This window comes from Rhipicephalus sanguineus, chromosome 1, assembly GCF_013339695.2.
Source record: "Rhipicephalus sanguineus isolate Rsan-2018 chromosome 1, BIME_Rsan_1.4, whole genome shotgun sequence".
NCBI classification, from domain to species: Eukaryota; Metazoa; Arthropoda; class Arachnida; order Ixodida; family Ixodidae; genus Rhipicephalus; species Rhipicephalus sanguineus.
The window spans coordinates 204895300-204921579 of NC_051176.1; the positions used below are offsets into that span (position 1 = coordinate 204895300).

At 42.6% G+C, this 26280-nt stretch overlaps 1 protein-coding gene across 1 annotated transcript in view; it reads left to right on the forward strand.

Annotated features, from left to right (window-relative positions):
* Positions 1-3780: 3780 nt before the first annotated feature.
* LOC119405998 (short transient receptor potential channel 4-associated protein) overlaps positions 3781-26280 on the forward strand; it is a 103105-nt gene continuing 80605 nt past the window's right edge. Inside the window, exons 1-7 of the mRNA XM_037672832.2 lie at positions 3781-3970; positions 9239-9388; positions 10306-10428; positions 12601-12661; positions 12761-12828; positions 16758-16911; positions 20966-21076. Coding sequence (XP_037528760.1) covers positions 3857-3970; positions 9239-9388; positions 10306-10428; positions 12601-12661; positions 12761-12828; positions 16758-16911; positions 20966-21076 — 781 coding nt within the window. The 5' untranslated portion in view covers positions 3781-3856. The remainder of the gene's footprint in view (positions 3971-9238; positions 9389-10305; positions 10429-12600; positions 12662-12760; positions 12829-16757; positions 16912-20965; positions 21077-26280) is intronic.

Here is a 26280-nt window from a genome sequence, read left to right on the forward strand (position 1 = left end):
TGGACATTGTGTTCTGGATAAAGCAGTGTATGTTGTGTTGCCAGTCAGGCTGTTAGTGTTTTTTTTTTTTTCAAATAGCTAAATGTTAAATAAAATATTGTTACTGTGTAGGCATTTTTCCTCTGATATTCGATATTCGATTCGATATTCGAAGGTGGATATTCGTATTCGATTCGTATTCGAAAAATTTGATATTCGCACACCCCTAGAGCACACCCTTGTCCGCCACATCAGTTCGGCTTCCACAGAAGTTGAAAGAGGAGGAGAGGCTGAGAAAATGGCATCTTTGCCCATAACGTGTAAAGTGTTGTTGGCAACACTTTGGTTGCACCAAATCATCTACATAAATAGAATTCGGCCTCTACATTGCCTCATTCTTCATAAGACAACTATGAAACACCACCCTGCCAGTGCTTCATCAACCTAGCAAAAAGAAACACTTTCATGTTGCTATCTCATAAGAATATGCTTAGGAATCCTAACCTTTTTTTTCTGCAATTGCGCTTCAAAGTATTCGAAAAATATTCGAGAAATATTCGAGAAATATTCGAAAAATATTCGAATCAATTCGCACCCAAAATTTTGCCATTCGCACAGCTCTAGTGAAATCCCATTTATTGAGTTATGTACATCATCTGAAGTGTTTTTTCATTTCATCTCATTTCAGAAAAAAAATCTCATTTTCATTTGCATTGGTGCTCTTAAAGCACAAGTAGTAACAAAGCTCTATGTTTCTTTGCACTTCTGGCACAGCTTGTTGCTGAGACATGAAGCCTTGCAACTCCTACAGCCTTCGCTAAAGTTACAAGATTTGAATCTGCCTCTGCCAATGCATCTTCCTCGTCACATTTTTCTCTGGGACGAACACTGTAAACAATTTCCAGGTCAGGTAGTTCAGCACAGGTAACGAGCTCACCGTCACACTGCACAAAGTCTTCAAACGAAGTGTTGCTAACAATTAACATCCAGCTGGTGACGGACCTCTGCCCACATCCCACAGTCGATCATTTCATTGCACTGTTCCTCTTGCTCACTTGCACCGCACAGGGGAAAAAGACCAGATTTATGCCAGCATATTCTAATTGTAGCCAGTATTACTTTCCACCAGGAGCCTGTAACCATCTCGGCCACCTGCCTGACATTGATGGGGACATTGTTGCCAGTCCTTGTGTTGATTAAGATCCGCTGAACAAGCCACCATTGGTACTTGACCAAGTTTTTAATGATGCCCAATTCAAGAGTTTGAAGCGCAGCAGTGCAGTTTGGTGGGAGGTATTCCACATGCACATTGCTTAAGACACGGTGTGCAAAGCAATTGTCCACAATCAAACAAATCGTTCTTTTTGCCTTCCTCATTTCTTCTTCATTCCTGCTCGGGAGCCATTCACTGCTATGCCAGTACTGCAGAGCACAAGACTTCATTGAACTGATTTCAAAAATGAGCCCGTCTTTACTGATCGAGTTCACTTAATGGAAATGTTCGCTATTCAAAAATTCGTTTAATTGAAAGCTTTTTGCATAGAATGCATTAAAAGACTGCCGGGGATTTTCCAAAAGTTTGTTATTCTGAAGTATTCCGTAAACTGATGTCCACACAACTGAGAGTTTACTGTATTCATACGATGTAGTTGATGCTTTTGTATTGTCTGGAAAGTTATCAAATGACAAGAGGATGGGGAAAACCTGGAACGCCACAGAAAGTATAGCATAAAAAAAGGCATTTTTGCGAAGGAGCGCTTGAGTGCAGCGGGTTAGCTGAACCAGAATTGTATTGTTGTTATTATACTACGTTGAAAGGGGCCCTGTTACACGAACTAAGCATATGTCATTTTATCGCTTCTTCTGGCACTGTGGAATGTGGCACATTGCAGCGCAAGTAGCATTGCAGCAAACAATTATAGTTATAATTTCATTTCAACAGAGGAACCACTTTCTACTCAAACTACAGTGGCACACAACAGTATTTTTGGCATCAGAAGTGACGTTAGGTTATATGATAGTGATGCCAGTGGCTATGCGTTCTGGTTGACTTGACATGCCAAGATGCACATAACGCTCGTATGGTCCCAGCTAAATCACACTAGTGTGTGCTAAAAAATATTTCAAAAGTCTTTATTTTATGCCCCATCAGATGCAAGAGGATTTGTGTTTCTAAATATCATATTTTGAAAACAATTGCAACACCTATGATATTAGGTGCTCTCTGAAATGGTTTGCACACCGGTACTTCCGGTAGATCTCAAAAAGGGGTGTGCTGTGGTTGGAAGCAACAGGAGGGAAATGTGAGGAGGAACGTTTTCTTACTCAATTTGTCTGCTCGGGTTTTGAACTTTGCAGACTAATATTACGTCTGTTCTCGTTCACCAATTTCTATAATTGTTTTTGCGTTCATCTGAGTATTCACTACTACACACACTGCAGGGCTGCAGAAGGCAGTTGAAAAAAACGTTGCAGGCCCCTCTAAAAGCATTAAAGCAATAAGCGGCAAAAATGAGAGACGGGAATGTAAGGAAAGAGCAAGCTGGTAATTTCCAGCAAAAAGAGCATCACACCTGCCTGCTCTTCAGGAAGGTCAGGGTCAAAATATATTACACTGAACTAATGCTACGTCAAATAATATTGTGAGGTACTAAAAAGTGGGAAGAAACAACTCGAGCATGGCAAATAAATAAATTCCGAGGCTTTATGTGTTAAAATCATCATCTGGTGTGAGGTATGTCGTGGCAGTGATATCGTAATAAATTTTGACCAACTAAGGGCTATCTTCTGAATGCGCATCCTAATGCATGTTAGTGAGAATATGGTTGAACGCATCAGCTCAGAAGCGTAACATTGTTGTCACTGAGCTGCACAGCGTCTAGGAAGTGATAAAAATTTGATATATCTGAATTTCAAGGTTTTGCAGATGAAAAGAAGAATCGGTGAGCGAAGTTTTTGGTGATAATCTGTTCTCAGGTTCACTAAATCTGAAATGTCTTTATCGACAGCATAAATTGGCATTTCAGCTTAAATTCCAATCTGCATGAAATCTGTCTTGAAAAAATGCAGCGCTAATTGTGCAGTTATATAATGTAGCGCTAATGTAGTTCTTGGGTGGGTCTTGGTGTAGTTCTAAATCCCGCGCTAAATCTTGCGCTAATGTCGCTCTTGTCTTCGTGTAGTTCTAAATTGTGCGCTTAATGCAGCTCCACTACCGTGAAACCTGAGGAAAGTGCGTAGCACGGGCAGCCCAGCGATTCCCTTGGCAATCGCGCGCTTGCCGAGGCGGTGGCGCCCTCTCTTGCCTGGCGCGGGTATCAAATGTATGGTTCACAAGTGTTTTTCGCGATTTTGAGTAAATTATTGCGATTAATTCTTGGTTATTTCCGTAGTTTATATTATTTTAGACCTTTCAGTTTACTTCGCACTGGTTTTGAGCATTGTTAGCCTTGCGATATGAGAATATTGTTAGCCATGCGATATGGACGACAAGACGGGCCCCTTTATATATATATATATATATATATATATATATATATATATATATATATATATATATATAAACTTCCAGGTCATTTTTATCGGTGTCGTTACCTTCGCGTTATCATGTTGTTTTTTTTCATTCAATGTAACCAGAAATACTGACTCATTTTTCACCGTAGCTTCCTAATGGTATGGATTCCTTTGATACACGGAGAAATACGCGTAATTTAAACGAAACAGAAACTGAATTGACAAGCCCTTCATGCAGCCATGGGGCTACGAGCCGTAGCTATACCGTAGCTAAAGCCGTTCTTTATTCTTTGCTGGTGATCTCTGGGCTGCGTCAGTTGCGTGGTTGCGTCGCGTGCTGTAGCGGAGGATGTAGGCTGGCGAAATGTCGTGCTTTCGGTACATGCAACGCCGGGCGCGTGCCAAGGGTCTCAACGCTGCCCCCTACTTCACCCTACAGAGGGAAATATGCGAACAGAGCATGGTCATCACGAGCAAGGTAACTAATTTGGAAAAAAAGCTTGGCTCTAAGCCTAAGCGTACTCCTATGATGGCTGTTCAGTAGTCAATGAAATTCCCGAATTTGACGGCGCGGCCAAATTCTAGAGCGGAATCTGAGATCCCCTCCCACTAAATACGTTGAACCTTGTTTAGTGTATGCAAACTTGCATTCTGCGTGCTTGCGTTAGCACCGCAGGCATGTGAAAGCTCTTGTGACAACTTGCTGGAACACTCCGTGCTTGGATCAAGCGTTTGGTGTTCTCATACACACATTTAATTCGTGCAGTGCACACCCTGAATTGATGCAGACACTGTTTCTTGCTTGAGCTCGCGGTTCATTGATTCGACAAGTTTGCTGCCTGGTTTGGTGGCTTCCTTGTTGTCGGTAAAATAACGCTTGTAATGGTTGTATGGGTTAAGGCGATGACACGCGGCTATTATGTGGAATGAGAAGGTTCTACGTGCACATTTGAGCTGTCCGCGGCTTAGGTATTTCTATATCATTGTGAAGGAACTATTCAATTTCTGGGGATTCATATGTTAAGCGGTCGTGTTAAGTGCACAGAGAAAGAAAATACGATTTGTTCAATTTTCTTTGTGCTGATTTGCAGATGAATATGTGATATGCGGATCGTTATAAACCCGATAATTAGTCAGGTCGTTTAGTTGAAATTGTGCTACTACATGTTCATAAAATTAAATATCTATGTGTTCACTTGGAACTACCATGTTTATGTTTAATTCAGCATGTGTACTAAAGCAAGTCGAGATGTGTTATAATGGCTGGGCTTGGGCTGTTTGTGTTGCTATTGGCATTAACTTGAATTGCCTTAAGTACCAATGTATATTGCATACCGCTAATATAAACTTTTTGTGGCAAGCTGTGTATGAACCATACTTTTGCTACTGTAATTGCGTTTTGCTCTTGACTATAGACCATTCGACTAAATGATTCTTTAATGAAGCATCCAACCATCTGTTACTTCATTGTTAGCAGTACCATTTAAAATTAACATTTTATGCCATCAAAAATATTGGGTTTACAAAACTTATAAGCTATTTTTTATCGCTGAAATGCATGTTTGGCTTAGCAGTATGCATTACATTGCCTCAATATTTTGTCTCTGCTAACATGTGCTGTTGCAAATTCTATAATATGACTGCCAATGTAGTTTACTGTAATTGTGACCTATGGAGTTGTAAACTGTTCAAGTTCAGTTTTATTACTTCCAAATAACACTTGTAAATATAGGGAAAGTCGTACAGAAAGACGTCCCACAGTTTGCAACTGCAGTGGGACCTCTTGTCATTAGTTGCACAAATATATTAAGTTAAAAAGGCAGCAAAAACAAATTAAATAAAATGATTATGTAAATTATACAATGTTTAAGCACAACGTATCGACATAAAGAAAAGGTGCACCTTACAAGGCTTTTATATGAGCTTTTAGTTCTCACTGACACAATAGGGGAGTTTTTTTACATGAACCTTTAAAGTATTCATTACGGCATTCATGATGGCAGTGTATTCATGTTCATTATAAGATCCTATCCGAGCTTCTCTGACAGGAAGCAAAGAATATAATGTTGGAAGTTTTTTTTTTTTTTTTTTTTTCTCCGAGAATGACCCCACATTGCCCTTAAGCGTTGCAGCAGCGGGGGTTACGGCGTACATGCAAACAATTCTTCACTTTGGCAACGTACGTGCTTTTCAGACAGCTTGTTCTGTTCCGCTACACACTTCGGGAAAAATTAATTGCGAACATGCACATGCTGGGCCGGTATTCACACATTTTTAGGCCATGATTGTTACATTTGGAAATATAAAACTGTTCCTTCCAACCTTGTTGTAGTATATTTTAAAAAATAGTTTCAACCTTAATTGTCGTCAGTATGAAGACTATTCCCAGTTAAATTCTTGCTTCATCATGGTAACATTGTCCGTTCTGCAGTACTTGCCCAGAACATTAGGAAGTGGAGCCAGTGCAGATATTCATCCGCATTGGCTCCACTTTCTGGACTTTAGCCAACATCACATTTGTCATTACTGAAATGTGGCATACAAGTATGTGACATCTATCCAATGTTAGAGCTGAACAGGAGAACTGCATCTTTTTTGCTGCATACAACTGCACATGTTACATCTGAGAAGGATGGAGTAAAAACTATGTTGCAAGTTATTTCTCACAGGCTACATTGCTTTCATTAACTTGTATTTTCCATTTGAAAAGCTTATGACCTCAAGCTTTCAGTTAGGTCAGTGGCATACATAAAAGTAGGATACTAGCAAGATAGGTTACTCTACATGTACTCGTGTAGGTCTTGTTGCCATTTTTGACTGTGTGCAATTTTTTCCACATACTCACTGTCTCGAATTAGGTTTCACTATAAAGAATGTCACCACTGGCAAAAAAGCACTGTTCAGAATTATTTATTTATTATTTATGTAGATATTATACTTATTTGGCTATGCCTGTTTTAGCAGTTGTGAGGTATATAGACCACCTAGGGTGAACAGAAATTTGCTACATGTCCTTGTAAGGGCTGCAACCTTATTTTCACCTTGTAAAGGGTCACCACCAGCTGTGTTATGAATTGCTGTGTATATATTTTGCTGTGTATATATTTTGCAGTGTAAATTGTTCTTCTTATTTTAAATTTGTGTACTAATTACACTTGGTGAAATGTGCATAAAGTATTGCTCAAAATTTTTACATATTGCAGTATTCTTGTAAACTTTGTTGAAGGTCATGAAAACACTCTTTAATCGAATACTCTGCATCATGGTCAATACATTGTGTTGCTTGTTTTACTTGATTGTAGTGATGAAGAATGGTTGAACAGGTGATGTTGCTGGGGCCAATGCTTCGATAGAGGAACTTGTCTGTCAGGGCAGCAAGGCAAGCCCCCTTGTCAAATTGCCAAACGTTGGTTCCAGTAACATTTCCTGTTATGCCATTTCTCATTGCTTCAAGCCTCCATCTTCCTCTGCCATCAATGGCCCTTGTGCTGTTAACCACCATATATCATCATCCATCTTCCCCTGTAATTCTACTTGTCTGAATTGATGATTGTAGGTTCTTTAAATTGTTCTCAATTACCTATATTAAGGTAGTAATATAACGGAAGCTTGCCATGGTAACATCTTTACTGCAGTGTATAATATATACATTTATACGGATCTTAATTATTGCTGTTAACATCACCAGTAATATTGCTCCTTAAAACTGTCTCTCATAGCCAGAGTCATTTTGGGGTGCCAAACCCTATTGACCAACCAACCAGTCCTTAAGCATCTATAAGCCATCTTTCATCTCATCATGTGGCATAAAATTGACTTAATAGAACCATGGCATACATGACTTTGTACAGAAATATAGAGGTTGTGGAAATATCTGAAGCTATAGATGGTGGGATTGTAGGTGTGCATAGCAAGATTTCATGCTATAATTACATTCGAACCTCGCTACAACGAAACTGGCGGGACACACGAAAAATTTTGTTCAAGCAAAAATTCCGTTGTGGCACGTCATCGGCGATGTATTCGTCCATGCTCACGTCCGTGTGCACGTTTCCGATGTCCCGAAGGGCTCTGCCCAGGCTGCCGTAGCACATGCAAGTGCACAACCACAAATGATAGGCTTTGGCTCTTTTACAGGTCCTTTGGTTGCTTTGGTGAGTGCTGTGATCATGTGATCTAGGATGTATGCAGATTGGCTGTTGCTCTGGCTTGGCAAAGCAGGCCTGTGCCTTGTCACAAGGCGGCCAGCCGCATTGTCATCACCACCAAACAATGGTGCTTTTAGTTTGTTTACAGGTGGGGCAGTGGGTGCACATTTTTGGTGAAACAAGGTGGTGTGAATGTATGAAAAGTTACACTGTTGGTGATAAGCTTACTTGATCATAAAACAAATTTTCAAGCCAAGCTCCACTGAGCGAAAGATTCATTGAAGCGTAAACAAGCCCGAAAAATGGTTTGCTGTGGCAAGAACTTTGATGCATTGACTTCTATGGCAAGCTGACCAGGAATAAGAAATACTTCGTTGAAGCGGCGATCATTGTAGCGAGGTTCGACTGTATACTTGCTGCAGGTTCCTGCAGGTTCATTCTTAGGCTCTGCGTGCTTTTTCCTTCTGTCATTGTTCATGCTTGTCAAATACCTATAGGTGCAGGCTTGGTAGGTGTATTCACCTCACTTGTGGTGTTGCATTAAAATGTCGCTTTCTCATGACAGTTGTTATAGTGTATGTGAAAGCTCTATAGTGTATGTGAAGCCTTAGGCCCAAGCTGCCACCCTTCTAAGTCGCTTTCTCATTTCAAGCCGGAGTGTTTGTTTTGTATACCATGTCATCTGTGAATTGTTTTTCATTTTTAGCATGTTTGTTATTGCAGTGATTCCACTTTCATGTACCTGTTTCGAGCACTTTCAGTTAATTTATAAAGGGCCTTACACCGCTTCGTTGAAGCGACCATATTTGCTTTAGATGTGTCACCAGCATGTCAAAAAGCAAGGGGTTATGATGATTGATGCACATAAATACATGTCATCTGTCAGTTAAATTTCTAAAGACTAGTGAAGTGACGTTCTCAACCAGAAATTTTTGTGGCTCTAAACTCCACATTTCATTCTTCCATGACATCATGGGGTGGCACCAATTGCAGTAGGGCATTAATGAAAGTTGGCACACCATGGATGCCAAGCCTACTTAACTTGTTGGTGCTCCTCCAATGACCTCAGCTACTGGGTGATGTGTTGTGATCTTGGAGGTCGTGATGGCACTTCTATGGTTACAACAGGTTCCATGAAGCAATTCTTAATATGTCATGTGCTCACCATGTTTACATTAATATTAAATGCAGCTATAGTTTACATGGCTGTGTGTGTTAAAATCATTTGAAATTGTTACGCTGTAGCTTTTTTTGCAGTAATTGCAATATTGTGCATACTTGAATTGCACATTATATTTTCTATCACCGATGATAGTGCCACTCATTGATGTAGCAATCTTTGTACGAAATCCACACAACGATCACTTTTGATGCAACTCTCTGTGTGGGCCATTCAAAGGAAGGAAATGCAAGCTCAGCTGGTTTGTACATTGGTTCTTAGAAAAGTTTTCTTTTAGATTTTTTGCCGAATAGTCTCTGCTCATCTGGCTATTCTGTTTCCTCAAATGTTCTGTAAAACCTCTTTGCTGTTAAGGATTTCATTACCTGCTTTACAAATGTAAAATGCTATAGTGAATGTTTTTATTCTTTTTTTCCAGCCACCTGAGCAACTGCTGGGGATTCTTCAGCCAGAGCTGGTGACAACAGAACATGGACCTCTGTACCTACGATTGCAGACCCTTGATCGTCTGTCAGTGGCCTTCTTTCCTGATGACCAGCTGTGTGAAGAGGCGCTGCACATTCTTCTGGTCAGTTGTAATGAAATCCCAGCCTGGTACACTTTCTGTGTGCAGCGTCATCAGACAGCCTCTGTAAGCTATTAAAACATAGAGCCTTTTAATGCAAGGTCACCGGCCTTTCACCGCTCATCAAAATCTTGTGATGTGCTTTAATAAGCCCGTAAAACCCTTTCACTTCCTGGTGGTTTCTGCAGAACCTCGACGGACACAGAGGTGCGCTCACAGTGCATGTTTAACCACCTCTCTTATTGTACCATTGTGGTGGGACTGTTACAGCGTTCAAAAGTAGCAGGATAGCCTCCATCTGTGGGGCATGTGTCACGGCTTTCTGTGTTGTTTAAGGGCACTTTAACGAACAAGCCTTTATACGTCATGGTCCATGATTGCATCCACAAAAGCTGCTTTTTTCAAATTACTATTGGGAATTTCGGCTTGCAATCCTGGTAAACTATTCAGTTTGTACTGCTTTAAAGCAGCTGTCAGTTCCTTATAGTACAACTATTAATGTCGCCAGCGATTACCAAACTTGCCAGAGCGAAGTTCTCTTAGTGGTCATTGCAGTTGTAGTTGTCAAATAGTTGTTCAGGCAAATGCGTTAATTGTCTTGGAGTAACACTTTGTAGTAGCTGAACTTGTGGGAATTGAGAGTGCCCTCCCCTTTGGCGCCACGTTCCCCGGCTAGTGCGGGTGCTGGCCCTGCGCAGATAGAGCACCAGGAACCGCTGTCAAACGACAACGGAGCTTTTCATTGCGTCGTAAAAAACTGGGTTGAGAAAAATTGGTTGTCAGTCCCTTTAAAGAAAATAAACAAAACAGAATGATTGTAATTTCTAACATTTCCTAATGTCTCACGAAGGTTTGCTACATAATTTATTGCTTTAAGGTGTGAAAGGTAGATGCATAATGTGAACTCATCTCTTGCACAGGCTCTGCAGCAAAAACTTCAGTACCAGTCTCACCTCAGCACATCTATGGATATTGTTGATGGCTCCGATTCAAGTCGTCCTGCAGCCATTATGAAGCTGTTGGTGCAGCTTAATGGGATTGAGGTAAAAGCCCCAGTTTGGTTTTTAGAATATCTGCAAACGACCTTAAAAAAGGAAGAAAGGTACTCTTCCCTGCCTCAATGGAAAGCTAACAAAAAAAAAAAATCGAAAACTCAAGCAAGCCCCTCAATTACACCTCCCCCCTCCTCCTTTTTCGCACTTTTTTCACCTGGGTTAAAGGAGTACTGACACGATTTTGAAGTGCAGCAAAACGGACGTTTTTGGTTTCCTTGGCATGTAGTGTTAACGTTCTCCCCACACCGCATCCGGGAAACACGTATAACTATTGAAGTTTGATTTTAAAGTTTTCATCTCCCAGCATCTACAAGGCAGCTTCACCGCATGGAGAGCCCTATGACGTTTCAAGTCAGCTTACTTGGTTTGCGAAATCTGGGTTCTGCATGCAGCCTAAATCACAGAAATCGCTGTCGGAGGCACTGGACGACAGTTCACTCATCATGAACCACGTTCGACTGACAGCAAAGGCTGCAGATGCATATTTCGTGGGTTGCAGTCTGCCCGTGACGTCACGGGCCGACTTGACACGTCACTATGAAGCCGCCCTCTCGAAACCGAAACTGAAACTGCTGGTTGAAAGAAGCGGTATTAAAAATATATGCAATGCATCCCCAGGCACCAGGACACTCTTTTTAGGGTTCTCGACACCCGTGCTTTCATTTAGAGCAACAACCCGAAAAATTTTTAAATTCATGTCAGTACTCCTTTAAAGGGACACTAAAGGCAAATATTAAGTCGACGTTGATTGTTGAAATAGCGGTCCAGAAACCTCGTAGCGCTGCTTTTGTGCCAAGGAAGTGCTTATTTTGAAATAAAATCACGTTTTTAGTGGTCCGCATCGCGTTATCGCGCTTCAAATCTCCCGCCTGAAAATACGACTCTCATACGTCACTGCTGCCGTGCCCAACGTTGCCCGCTTTTACTGCGCGGCCGCCGACACTAGTAGCAGCCGAGCGGAAGTAGCGGGACCCACAGTAGCAACAACGGCGCTGCGGCAAAGACTTGCTCAGATGGGCACATTCAAAGCCGTCACCAAGTTGCGGTTGGCCTCGTAATCCTCAGTACGAAAGTGCAGCGAGCACACACGCAGAGGTTTTGACTGTTTAGCACACAGGCGCAATGGCATGACACTATAAGCCACTTCGAGCGTAAGGGTTCATTCCGCGGCACCCAGTGAAAAGACACACCGGTTTCCTTGCTGCAGCACTGGCGTTGTGCACCATTCGGGCATCCGGCAATATCACACGCATGCGGCATTTTGTCGAACTTTCTGTCAGAGCGACCTTCAAGAGCGCGCAAAACACGCACGGCAGTACGCAATCCCGAAACTACCACTGAGACGGGCGAGGCACAGCTCGGCGAAAACAGAACCTTTGAACCACGCGCGCCGTTCCCCATGGCAACGCCACGGAGGTTTTGTTTTTCATGAATCAAGCGGAAACGAACAAACAGCATTTTATTACGTCTTTTGATGCTCGGAATCTTCTTTTTTTACTGCTGCTAGTTTGATTACTAGTGATTTATTGTAGGCCGACTTCCTTACGTCATCCGGATCACTTCGAAAATGTCCCACTCGTGGCGCTCGTCATGCGATACATTTAGCTTAATTTCTCGGTAAATAGGGCACTGCTGTTGATAATATTGCCGTTTTAGAAGTTGTCATACATTGGGCTTTCACTCTAACATAAATTGTTATTTGCCTTTAGTGTCCCTTTAAAGATTATCCAACAAAGTATATTTTGAGGGGCATGAGTGGCTTGCCCACTCGTGGTCCCAAATTCAGAAGGTTATGGCATGGCCTTCTTTTTTTTTTCTCAAAAGTCTTATATAACATGCCATTGCACTGTAGTTTTTTAGTGACTTGGTGCACGTTGGCTGCATGCCTTAAGCAATGTATAGTTGCTAACCATGATCACATCAGCAACCAGTTTTGTCCAACTCCATGCTGTGGCCATGTGTCTTCAGAACCATGTAGTTATATTAATAGCAGCCACTTTTTCAGTCGGACTCTGTACAACAGACGGTATTCTTCCATAATTGTACTTCACCTTTCTGATCTTGCTAATAATGCAAAGCAAGAGTGCATACGGTGCAGTTTCAAGTACTGGGATATCTAGCTGAGTAGTCTTTATGGCATCTTCTGTTTTCATGTTGCAGATCTTGCTGCGTATCATTATGCAGTACAGCCTGCTTCCTAGAGAGAGTGCTGTCAAGCATGGTAAGGAACTCGAAATTCAATGTAGAATGTAAATCAACCACTTACCCTGCAGTGAACAAGTAGTTGACGTGACTGACTATATTCATTCTATCTTTGCAGTGAATGATGCCCGTTACCTCATTATACAGAGCCATTGTGTTGAAGTTCTACACAGGCTCTGCGTAGATGTAAGTATGCTCATGGTTAAGGGGAGACACTGGTCTCGAAACGAAAAGTTTTATTATTGGAGATATTGTAATGAAATTGGGTGTGTATATGTATTTCTTCCTCCTGTTTTCAAAAATATAATTAGTTTTCATGTACTTCAATTAGTTATCAAATTGTGAGAGCATAAGTGAAATCTAATTAGGTAATTTCTTACGGGTCATTAAGACACTTTCCCTCAGTATTTTTAGGTTCTGTTTAAGATGCAGCTGTAGCCAAAGACCTGCCATGTGGAGCTATGCTATTTATATTGTCACTGAGATATATCATCATATAAGAACTTTCAATTGTATTGACATTGTGTAATCTTGAAATGCAATTAGCTCACATTATTGTTCACAAAATTTCATATGTTCATCTTAGCCACAAAAAAATAGCATAGCTCCACAGTCCTATTTCTTACGAATTCAACGGTATAAAATTTATCAAAATTACCTTACAAAAACATAATGAAAAGATCCGTAAGGCTGGTCAAGTTGGCAAAAAATGTGAAGCTGAGAAAATCGCGTTTGAAGATTGACACGCACTGTATAAATTTCTAAAAGGAACCTTTAACCATAAATTTTATTCACATGTTCCCCATCTGTTTCCCTTCAAAACAAAACAGAAAGTGTCTTGTTCCACCCAAGGAATCATATCTAAAAAAATTTTCCAATGTGCAAAGCATGATCAAAACCCCACCATGACAAGCGGCTGGGGGGTTCTGAAAAAGCCATGGGGTATGAGGCTCAAGCGACTGGCTGCTCATGTCTTTTCAGTCTTTAGGAAGAACCTTCTAGATGTTAGGCAGCATGTTACCCTGGGTAATAGGTTGCTATGCTTGAGAGAATACCTTCAAAGTAGTCCAGGACTGTAATCTTCAGTTGCACCCGTTTTGTGTCTCCTTGCAAGAGTCTTTTTTGTGTTGGTGCTCTTCAGATGAGTTGCATTTGCCTTGCGTAAACGCAGAGAGTCTTTTTCTAGGCTGTGGTCCCAGGGCACAGCCGAGACAAAAGTTTGAGTAAACAACATGGTCAATTACAAGGCCAGTGTAGAGCTCAATGATGCAGCCCACACCTATGTGTGAGCTCCGACCTCGCGTCATCCATGAGCCGTCGAACACAACATCGATGTTCCCTATGGGGTTCAGGAAGTCTGTATACAGCTCTTTTATTACTGCCACACTAGCAGCTTCACTTTCAGTCGCTGTGTTTTCGCAGGCTTTCACTAAACTTTTTAGGTGTCCCTGAAACGTCTTGTGGTGCAAGCCTCGGTGCGAAAGGTTCATACACGCACAAAAGTCCGAAAGGGCAGTAACACCTTTGCCTATCATCTGTATCCCCTTCATGGCCCTCATGTTGACTTCGAAGGGAGTGATGGTGGCAGTTCCGCTCACTCTCGGAGAAGAAAATTGCTTCTTCTCGAAATCACAACTGCTGCAAGAAAAAATAAGCTTTACCGCAAGGCCGTACTCCTTGTCCGTTGCCTTCCTCACGCTGAGACTTTTTGCGTCGCATTTGTCGCACTTCGCTTGTGCAAAAAAGTTATTCAAAACTTTCATATCGACGAGCAAAAAATCGGTCCCGGCGTCACCGGTCTGGCACTCCGCGCTTACTCCAAGAAGGTCGAACTTGCGCTGGGTAGCCGACTTTCCAGACAGAACGGTCTTCGTTTGCGCCGATCTCTCAACTCGCTGCGCCTGCTCCGCCGTTGAGTAGTACGCGGCATCAACCCGAAGTGTTTCGCTAGTCGAACTTGGTCCCACGGTGTCGTCAGTTGAAGTTCCCGGCAGGTCCAAAGGGTCCGGCCGCGACTCCAACTCCGCTGCCGACGGTGCACTTGTAGCCGGCGCCTTCTTGTTCCAAGCCCGTTTTTTACGGCTTCCAAAAGCTCGTTGCGTCGATGGTTTCAGACGAGAGTCTCCAGGCATCTCGATCGCGTGGAAAAACTACCGGCACAAAGTAGAGACACGGTCCGTCGAGAAACACGCACGATCGCAAAAGCAGGCGCACACAAACGGACAGCCACGGCGGAGAACCAAACACAAAGAAAAAAAAAATGACGTGTCGGTCGCGCCAGCCAATGGGAGACTCGGAAAGGCGCGCTTGAAAAGCGCGCCGCGTGAGAGCCAATCAGTGGCCTGGAAACGACCTTCAGAAAACCCGCGACGGCGGCCGTTCTGCTTGAGCGACGCCATTTTGAGATGGCGCAAAATGTGCACAAAGAAAACAGCTTCAAATCTAGCCCAAGATGGCGGCGCTCGGCCCGCTGCAACGCTCATGGCGCGCGCGGGAAGTTCGAACAAATTTCGTCCTTTTGGGGACATTTTAGTGCTGCCGGGGTGCTTTGAAAGCCGATTTTATCGCGTTTCCCGACCGAATTTAGCGTTAGCAATTTGAGAGTAGGTGCTCAGAAGTACAAACGCCTCGAAAATAAGCTTTACGAAAAATCGATTTTTTGACCATTTTTGACCGTTCCAAGACCCGCGTCTCCCCTTAAGCAGAACCATTTGCAGAACCATTTGGAGCCGTTCTCGCGTTCATTGTCCTGTCTCCCATAAGGGTTCAATATATGTTTTTATACCTGATATATTTGAAGAAACAAGTGCATATTTGACTCCACTTGAACCTACATATATCGAACTCGCAAAATGGGGAATTTCGTATAATTCTATATAAGGCTTTTAACGAATTTGACGTATTTTCGGTGTGACTTTTGGTGCACGAGGCTTCATAGCACTGCTTCATGATAATGCAAGAAAGGTGGCTTTGCGGCAATACGGATTTTTTTTCTTGAGTTTTAAGTTTCCGTAGTTTGTAGTTGGGGATATTGGTCATATGCGCAGGGGCAGGTTTAATGTGAGAAAACTCAGTTCGATGTAAACAGCTCGACAACATGTTAATCCGCAGCTGTGCATACTCGTTGGGCGCCGGAAGCCTCTAGTCCTTAGCGCTACTGTTGACCTTGTTTTTCACTATCATACTCAGTGTGCTTCTTGGGATGCTAGCATGTACGCAGCCGTGACGTCAGAGTTCTCTCTGTCCGACTGAGTTTATTATCACCAGCCTTGCAGAGAACAACCAGGTACTTCAGTTTTAGCTCAGCGCCATCTGTCGCATAAACCATTAAATAACGAAAGCAACCACTATGTTTCTGTGGGAGCATTTACAGGGGCAACGAGCCACCACCGTCCATAGCGCCATTTGGTATGTAAAAGCGCTATAGACTTAAGTCCGTTGTTCCTTGCATGGGCGCGGCGTTGCAGCTTAGTCAAAATAAAACTAGGGTCGTGGCTTGAGCGGCTAGATGTTTTTAAAACAATAGCATTGCCGCGCATACCCAAAGAAAAACCCGTCTGTGTCATATTTAAAAAAAAATGACTTCATTTTTTGCTCATTTATTTCCGGAAAAGCTTCATTAAATCGGGTTTAGTGCAGTGATAGCTTCGTTAATTCGAGCTGATTACACCATTGAACCTTATGGGTACCTGCTGGGAAAAGGAAATTTGTTCGTCAAATCGGGAAATTCGTAAAACCGGGTTTCATTAGATTGAGTTTTAACTGTATCACTAGAGTCCCCATGTTTGTATTCTGTTTTAGTTCTACCTTAAAAAGTACATAACTAGTACTACATTGAACCAAATATCTCCAGTTTGTTTTTGTTTTGGAACGTGGTATCTCACTTGCGGGCCTCTATGGAGAATTTTTCATTTCACCTTCTCATTTGATTTGTTTGAAAAATGAAGATGAATGAGTGAGAATTCATGTGTGAGGACTGATGTTACATTGTGTAGACAGGGCAAACGCTCGCTTATAACATCTTCGAGATGGTATATGCCATGGGGCATGCCTCTTAAGCAAAGCTCTGCTTCAGGAAGTCTAAACCCTTGTTTTCACTGTGCTTACATTTTCAGGATACAAATGTAGCACGGGAACTGTCCCATAAAGAAGCACTTTTCCAGGGCCTACTATCTCTGCTGCAGTTCAGTGAAACTTGCTTAGTAGCATGTGACCTCATAGAATGTCTCTTGCTTTCACGGCGAGAAGTTCTCAATCTTACCACGATACGTAAGTATGATATCCTTGTTCTTTCCACTATTCTTAGCAGTTGTTCCTCCCAGTACCGGTGTGGCTTTATGCTTAACCTTAGATACCTTGACTTGACTGCTGACCCGAAGGTCGCGGGATCAAATCCCGGCCACGGCAGCTGTATTTTCGATGGAGGCGAAAATGTTTGAGGCCCGTGTGCTTAGATTTAGGTGCATGTTAAAGAACACCATGTGGTCGAAATTTCCGGAGCTTTCCGGAGCCCCCCACTATGGCGTCTCTCATAATCATATCGTGGTTTTGGGACTTTAAACCCCAGATATTATTATATTATTAGATACCTTGGACCAGCCATGGTAGCTTAGCATGTAAGGTGTTGTGCTGCTAAGCTCGAGGGTGCAGGTTCGGTTCCCAGCCATGGCGACCGCATTGCCGGGTGGGTATCAGCCATTTCACCCCGATTGAAATGCCGCCGCATTTAAATGGAGGTTAAATGCAAAGAATGCCAGTGTGCTTAGATTTACATTAAAGAACACACCAGATGGTTGAAATTAATCCGGAGTCCCCCACTGGGGGCAGCATGCCTCGTAATCACATTGTAGTTTTGACACATAAAACCCAAGAATTTGACTTTATTTTGTTGCCCATCAATTCATGTCGATCTTACAGAACAACTGAAGAAACTCAGCACATTTGGTTATTGCAAACATACAAGTGTTATGTATTTACTGCATAAACGTGCCTGCTAAATATAAAATGGCTGCACTGTGCAAAAACGTCTGAAAATTTCAAACAAGAAGCCAGCATGCCCATGCTTGCTCTTGGGGGAGCCTTACATTGAGCCACAGTCAAGCTCGCATGCATGAATACATTTTGCATAAGGTGCGCTGGCTGCAGTTTCACTGATAATGGCATGTAACCTGGGTAGGTTGTCTAGTGCAGAAAAGCAGTAGTGCCGCTGGAGTGCACAAAAAGTGCTAGAGAAGAAGAAAAAAAAGAGCAGGGTTCAAGATGTAAACATGATGCAGTCGCTTAGCTTTGGTATGAGATGGAATGTCACTTGTGGATGTTAATCTAGATGGGTGGATGAAGTCTATGTTGGCAGTAACGCTTGCCTCCTGGCAGCGTCACTAGCACTATTTTCTATATCTCCTCTACTAATGTACCAGTTTGAAAAATTCTTGTGCTAAAATGCTCCCTAGACAGAGCCCTACAACCTCCAGGGTGTAATCAACATTTGTGATGGGGCTTGGTAGGGGAACTGGTGTGGTATGTGGCAGGTGCATTTGCAACCTTGCTGGTACTATGTAGATGGCAGCTGCATGTGACTCTGTTGTACTTTGAACTAACCACCTGTGGTGGCTCAATGGCTACATTCTGCAGCTAAAGATGTCACCATCATTATCAGCTTTGATGGCCATATTCTGGTAGGGTCAGAAGGCTTAATATTAGGCTTCTGCGAATAGTAAATTTTAGGTCCAAAGCGAATTCGAAGCTAATAGTGATTTGGTCAAATAATTTCGAAGTGAATTCGAATAGTGTATATTACATATTATAAAGAAAAATGAGCATATTTGCCATGTCCCAACTAACCTGCACACTATTTTTAAAGTTGAAACAAGGCATATGCAAATGTCATTCTTTTTGGTTCAGAGGGATGTGGAAGCAACTTTGAGTAGTAGCAGGATTTTACTTTTGGTACAACGCTAGTGATAACCTATAAAATTTGTTACATTTTAATATTTACTGTACTTAGAGCATATAAGCCGATATAACAAGCTTTTAAACTTAAAAAATGATGAATTGATGCGAGAGTAATACAGTAAACCTCATTAATTGTAAGTCGGTTATTTTGAAATCCCGCATAATTTGATGGATTTCTGCGGTCCCGTATTTTGCGATGTAAATTTCCCCTTCCTTAACTTTTGTCCCCTCTTACCCCTTCCCCAGTGCAGGGTAGCAAACCAGAAAATTTCCTTGTGGTTAACCTCCCTGCTTTTCACTTAACCTTTCTCTCTCTCTTGAGTAGATGATTTGAAGCGGCGGTCAGTACTAGCCCGGTTAATTCGAAAACTTTAGGTGCCATGTGCCAATTCTCGATCTCGATTTATTCGCAAATCCGCAGAAACGATGGCCCTTAGGAGGCACAAGGCAATGCACTGTAGCGATACTAATGAGTGACAACTTGAGCACCCCAGTCTCGCTGCTGCCAATGCAAGAAAAAAAAAAAAAGAAAGCGGTCTCGTGGTCAATGAAATGTGCGCCTACGGAAAAGAAGGCATGCTTCACTGCAATACAGCGGTGACACGTGGGCAGCATGATGCGTGCTTCTCGCAACGTCAGCGCGTGATGATTTACCCATTCTTTCTGGGAAAATAGAGAAATTAATAACGGACGGGTCTGACGGAATTCACGATGTATGCGAACCTCCGATTGGTGGTTGCTCCGGCAATTTGCGCATTTGTACTGCCTGCAACGCCTACTTCGAAAACTCAGTTTGAAAACTTCAATGATCATCTTTTTTACCAAGAATACATCGCGAATTCCGTCACACTGGTCATTATTAAATTCATTATTTTACCAGAAAGAATGGGCGAATGGTCGCATCATGACGCGCTGACGCTGCAAGGAGCAGGTGACATGCTGTCTGCGTGTCACCACTGTGTTGCAGTGAAGCACGTCTTCTTTTCTGCAGGCATGCATTTCAGTTGACCACGAGACAGCTTTTTTCCCCTTTCATTCTTTTCTTGCTCTGGCAGCAGCGAGGCCCGCCATTTCCCCGGTTTAGCGGCAAAATTGGGACTGGGTACTGCTGGAAAACATAACCCTTGGAGCCGCAAACTAGCAGGCACAACAAACGACCAACTCTGATTACTTTCAGTAACTCGGAAGTTCCTTGCATCCCGGTTTTTTGTTTGGTTTATTAAAAAACCCGCTTAATCAGAAGATTTTTCACAGTCCCAGTGACTTTGAATTAACGAGGTTTGACTGTATGTTCATTTAACTTTGAAGTGTGGCTTCGCGGCAGTGCAAATTTCCCCTGAAAAGGTGTATTCACGGTAGAGCACCCCTCCACTACAGTGAAACCACCTTTACAGGGGGTTACATGTGGTTTATATGTCTATTTGTTCATTTCGAATACTTCGAATATTTGAAGTGCTCGAATATTCGCACAAGCCTACTTATTATGTCTGTTTACCATTCTTCACCTGGATGTTGAAGAACCCCAACTGATCAAAATTAAATCAGAGTCACTGAATATGTTTGTCATTGCCCCTGTGTTGCTTTATGTCAACTCTAAATGGTCAGTCAATCAGTTAAATTAGTCCTCGAGCAGTGCTTGTCTTGAGTTCATTTCTTGCTCAATATGAATGCTTTTCAGAACTGTATATGTGATCTATCAACATCTTAGAAGGGGTTAATTTTCGTTATTGTAAACCATTACTGATTGTCTGTTTATGTTCAGCCAAAGGGGATGCTGGCATGCTGAGGTGCTTGCCTTTTCTCTCTCTCTCTTTCCCCCTCTCCACTTTGTCTCATTAGCTGTATGCAGGGTTAGACAATACAGATTTTTAATAAAAATCCTGTGAGAGATTAAGGCTGCTGTTTTCGCACACGAACTCTAAGTTGAGGCAGAAATACCTTGCCCCACCAGATAAGACACTGTTGCAAAAAATTAACTAAAATTGTTAATTAACTTTTTAATTATTGCCTTGAGGGCAGTTGTTGTGACAAACACATGACAATTTAAGGCATACCCATTTTTTTTTTTTGGAAATCACGAAAGAGTCACATAATTCGAGATATACATCATCGAATTTTCAGGGCGATATCGAAACTGATCGCGCCAGGCACGCACGAAATGCGACCACACTGTTACGTTATGGAACTGCCCATGACAAAGAAGTGATGAAATTTTAATTGAAACACATTGAAATGCATTATGCAGAATTATATCGACGAGGTTCCACTGTATTTATTTTTGCTCTTGCCTTGAACACTGTGCTTGTGGTCAGATGACTCTGTTGCTGCTGAATATTTTATTTCCTTACTTTTTTTTTTTTTTTTTTTGTAGCCAACATAACCAGTCTGATTGCCAACATGAATGACATTCAACTGGCCAATTTCTGCAAAGTTCTGGCTATAAGCTTGTCAGACCTGGATGTGTATGAGCACAAAACGTCATGTGAGTTGTCCTTTCATAACAAATATGTGATGTAATACCTGTGTTACATGGGCACTCTAGTTGATGGCCATCGAAACTCTATAACTCTATCGACTCAGTGAAATTGTTACACTGCTGCACAGTAGTTTTGCATTTCTCGCAAAAATTGTGTGGTGCTGCAGATCTTTATTTTCGTTTTCACGTCACCGAAAGTTGGGTAATATAAATCCACTTAAAAGCACAAATATGCTTGTTATATTTGTTTAAGCATTTCAATAAATTGTTTATACATAGTTATGAATACATATTTAGTTTTCAAGCGGTTGAACAGCGAAGCTGTAGCAAGTGAGACACTGCCAGATAGCACGATGAAGACAAGCACGTCGCTGTTGTCGAGAGTAATGTGCAGTTCACACATTTCAAGTGGCAAAAATACTTTATTAAATAATTCGTAGCGCTCACATGTACTGCTTTTAAAGCATACTGGTTAGATTTTTTTTTCTAATTGTGAGTGCGAGCCACGGTGTAAGATATATGCTCTTTAGGTGGGGACACTTCTCGGCTTGCATGCAGAGCGCGTTCGACCAGATAACGGCATGTGTCTGTTGGTCCAGTGACGGAAGCAGGTATCTATCGGCGGGAAGACGCAACTTAACCCTTCAAAGGGGCACTGACATAAAATTTCAAGCTCGAGATGTGTCCTTCGTTAGATTGTTCGGTACGCATAAGTATTTGTGACCAAGTTTGAATGGCGCCCGTCACCTGGAAGTTATTTTATTTCGAGGGCAAAGAGCGTACGAAAGCTCAGAGGGGCTTTCATCATCCTGCTACATCGACACTACTGTGACGGGTTTGGTGTGGCGAAAACTATCCTGAGTGACGATGCACTATATTTAAACTTTCTTTCTTAGCGTGCACAAAAGACAAGGACAAGAAAGAGACACATGAGCGTCCTACTGCAATGACGATGCACTAGTAGCGATGACGTCGACGATTCGAGTGTTTTTATCGTGGCGCCGATGCCTGGAAATGATCTCACTCTTCATGCCTGATCCTCGTCGCGCCGCTTTGAATGATTTCATGAAATTACAAGACGAAAACCACCAAGAAAAGACAGGCGGCCCAAGTACGAGGCCAAGGACTTCACCACCAAAGTAGAAATTTTGCGTGCTCTGAATAATGGGCTCTCCCGACAAGAAGTGAAGAGTGATGAAAGGGGATCCTTGTATCGGCGGCAAAAGAAGCAGGGAACGAGTAACCGTACTTTTAGCCGCCAATGTGACGGGAACAGAGTGCTTGCCGCTTCTCGTTATCGGAAAGGTTCAAAAGCCACTCTGCTTTAAGAACATCAACAATCTTCCCGTGGATTACCGTGCCAACCGAAAAGCGTGGATGACGGGTGAAACTTTTGCGGACACTGCAGACAGCATGCGAGCTGCTGAGCACCTTGAAGGGCTCAAAAAATTGTGTCCGCGCGAATATCTGCTCGAAAACAGACAAGCATCCGCGATTACTTTGTTAAGTAAAGGTATGTTGAAAAAACTCGTGCATTTATTGTGTTTATTTCGACCATTCGATAATTCGGACATCCGGTTAATTCGGACATTTTTTCTGGTCCCTAGAAATTCGAATTAACGAGATTTTACTCTATAGATAAATATCATCGCTAACAAGTAACACGCAGGTAACGTTAATAGTGAGTTTCAGTTCGTAAACTTCGTTGGGCTAGCGTAATACCGGGTTACTGCAGCCATAACCGTGAGAGGCTGGATAGGTGGGGCCATCTGGCGGCGCAGAGAAGAACTTTGCGAGTACAGAATTGCTATTGTAGAAACCTAACATATTCTATTTCTTCGCTGGTATGCATTCGCTATACCGATATTCCATAGACCTCTTTGCGTATACCGGAATGCCATGCACGCTAAAATTCTCTAATACCTATAACTAATTGAGACACACCAGCGAGCATGGCCAAAGCGTGCGTCCCTGGGCACCTCCTCGTTGCTGCTTGGAACGGCGTCCATTTTTGAATCGCTGTTTTGCAAAGCGTGCAAGCGAAAATGATTTGCGACGTCGCGAATCACGGCGATTCCAAGTTCCAGAATGTCATCTTCAACACTAGTCGACATTTTTGACAGCGATGCTGGTGACAAGGCATGACTGAACATGTGCGTCTAGCAGACGAAATGTTAGCTGAGCAGCTGAGCCTCACGTCACTCCTTTCTGTAGACAAATGGTCAGCTGGGGCGCGGTCTGGAGGTGGCGCTGCCAGCACTAAAAAATGGCGGGCTTGCCGGCCGTTTTGAATCGTGCTAGATACCGGTGATCTAAATCAATAGCACAGATAGTTATTCGTCCTTCAGTGGCATTTTGGGTCGCGAATCGCTACTAGGGGGTGGATGCAAAAATCTTGACATGCATAAATTTGATGTCAGTGCTTCTTTAACTGCTTATGACGAGATGACGAGAATTGTCACTTTTTTGCTTATGACGAGCTGTGCTCGTCATGGCTCTTCAGCATTGTTTCAAGAGGCTTTTGACGAGCCCAGCTCATGAAATGCTGTTTCCCAATTTAAAACATAGACGGCAGCATGGGTTCCGTGATTGGTGCTTTTATTGAATGAAAGTCTGCACACTACACAACGAAATGCGCGCCCTGTGTCTCCCGCGCATTGTAAACGAACATGGCGCAGTTCGGTGCTTTGAACGCTACCACAAGGATGGTAGCCTCATCTTTGTATTGAACTATCGAGGAATAGTACATTTTGTCCACGAGAAGTCAAATGGAACCCATACTTTCTGGAGTTGCAGAAATTTCTTTCGGAATACCCATCAAATGCAGTATTCCAAAGTTTGCAAGTTTCGATAAAGTTGTGGGGCGCTCAGTTGATTCGATAGACTATTGACTCAGTGGCCTTCGAAAAGTCCTGTGTAGCAGCTCGTGCTTGACCGTTGAGGGCTTGTATTACCAAGCCCGCAGCCAGGGGGAGGGGGGGTCTAGCCCCCTCCCCCCCTCGAAATTCTGATGGAGGGGAGTGTTTTACCAAAAATATAACGAAAGTATGTTTTTCAAGGCCTTCAGCAAGTGGTCCTCCCCGAAAAAAAATTCTTGCCTACTGGCCTGGGTATTACATGACAGTGCGAAATATGAATAAAGCATTTTTATAAGCCGTAAAACATTTTCGCAGGTTTTTTTCTGTTTTGAACATGTTACTGAAGCATTTCATGTCATAAAAAATTTGACAATTTTTCGTAATTTAATCGGCACTTAAAGGGAGATGCGGGTCGAAAAACGCGAGTTTTCTAAAAAATTATCGATTTTTTGTTTTCACCTGTTTTGTTAAGATTAGTACCTCTACTGTTCTGAAGAAAAAAAAATCAATGTCGAGACTCAACTGGAAATGCTTTAAAATTGCATCTAAAGAGCACAAGGTGGCTGTCAAAAGGCCGAAAGTGTGTAATCTTCGAGCACCTTGCCGCTGATAATGCGCCGCCGCTCGCCATTGTCGACCGCATGAGGTGAAGAGCCGAGCCTCACTCTTCAAATAACGACGGTTTCCCGTGCTGCTGCAGCACAAGAAATAATAAAGAGAAGCACGCTTTTGCCGCCTTTTTCGAGTGCCGCGACTGGCTTTAAATCACGTGGTACGGATCGGGAGCCGCCATTGGCCGCTGCGCGCCTGTGTGTGCTGTGAAGCCTACTTGCAGGATCCGTGTCTCGTCGAGCAGCGCAGCTGAACAACGCTTTTCTCGAGTGCTTATCCGTTATGGATGAAGAAAGCCGTAGGAAGCGCGGTCACCGACCTGTGAAGTTTCACGCGGCACACAAATTTCGAGGACGCCGGCGCAAATCAAAGCTGAACACTCAGACCAAGAAAAGATCGTCTGCTGCCGCCAGGCTAGTGGCAGTGACGCCGATGCGTCCGACGAGTTTGCCGCAGCATTTGAATATGTGAGTGCCTCCCAGAAAAAGATCGGACTCTTCGAAGACGAAGAAAAATCACAGAGCGACGAGTCTTCATTGATTGCTGATATGACAGCACTGGTTTAATCAAGGGCACTCCAGTTTTGAACGTGTTCTGGAAGAGCATGGCGTGCTACCGCCTCATGATCTGGTTGCTCTTGGCTCATCACGGGACAGCACACGCCAGAAAAAAATGTCTCAAAAACTATCAGGAGAAGCAAGGGCTTGTCGGTGTGCGCTGAAGAAAAAAATCTCTTGTCGAGGAGTCAGCTCGAAAGAGCCGTGAGGGCCAAACCTATGGTGCTGGCGCATTTTAATGGCAGTGGCCACTACAAGGAGGATTGTTCTTTCTTGTGTACAAATTTCGTCGCATTCAATGACATCTTTGATAAATAAACATGCAATTTTGACTTTAAAACTCGTTTTTCTCAAAACACAAATTTTGCCATTTTTGTCAATCTGCCCCTCCTTTTTCGGGTACTTCTGGTGCTCAGATCTGCATGAAATTTTTCCCAGATTTTTTCCAATGTACAAGAAATGCAATTATCTTGTTTAAGTTTCAATATTCTAAATTATATAATAAAAAAAGGTTATGTAAACTTTTACTGGGGTAGGAGAAATATGAACTTCCCACGTTAAAATTTTTCACGTCTAGTACATATTTTGCACTTTATTTGAAACATTATGAACTATCAATTGTAAAAAATTATTGAAGTTTAGGTCTGAAAAGAGGGGGGCAAAAGGCTTAAGTTTTTCACTTTGTCATGTTGCAGAACTAAAAGTATGCAACTTGCAAGAAAACTAATTATATATTTGAAATCAGCATAAAAAGTTCTATAAGCAGCTCAAGTTTCATTGCTCTAGGGTGAATATTAAAGAAAAAGTGTCTTCGAGTATCATCTCCCCTTAAAGGAGTACTGACATGAATTTTAAAAATTTTCGGGTTATTGCTCTAAATGAAAGCACGGGTGTCGAGAACCCTAAAAAGAGTGTCGTGGTGCCTGGGGATGCATTGCATATATTTTTAATACCGCTTCTTTCAACCAGCAGTTTCGGTTTCGGATTCGAGAGGGCGGCTTCATAGTGACGTGTCAAGTCTGCCCGTGACGTCACGGGCAGACTGCAACCCATGAAATATGCACCTGCTGTCCTTTGCTGTCAGTCGAATGTGGTTCATGATGAGTGAACTGTCGTCCAGTGCCTCCGACAGCAATTTCTGTGATTTAGGCTGCATGCAGAACCCAGATTTCGCAAACCAAGT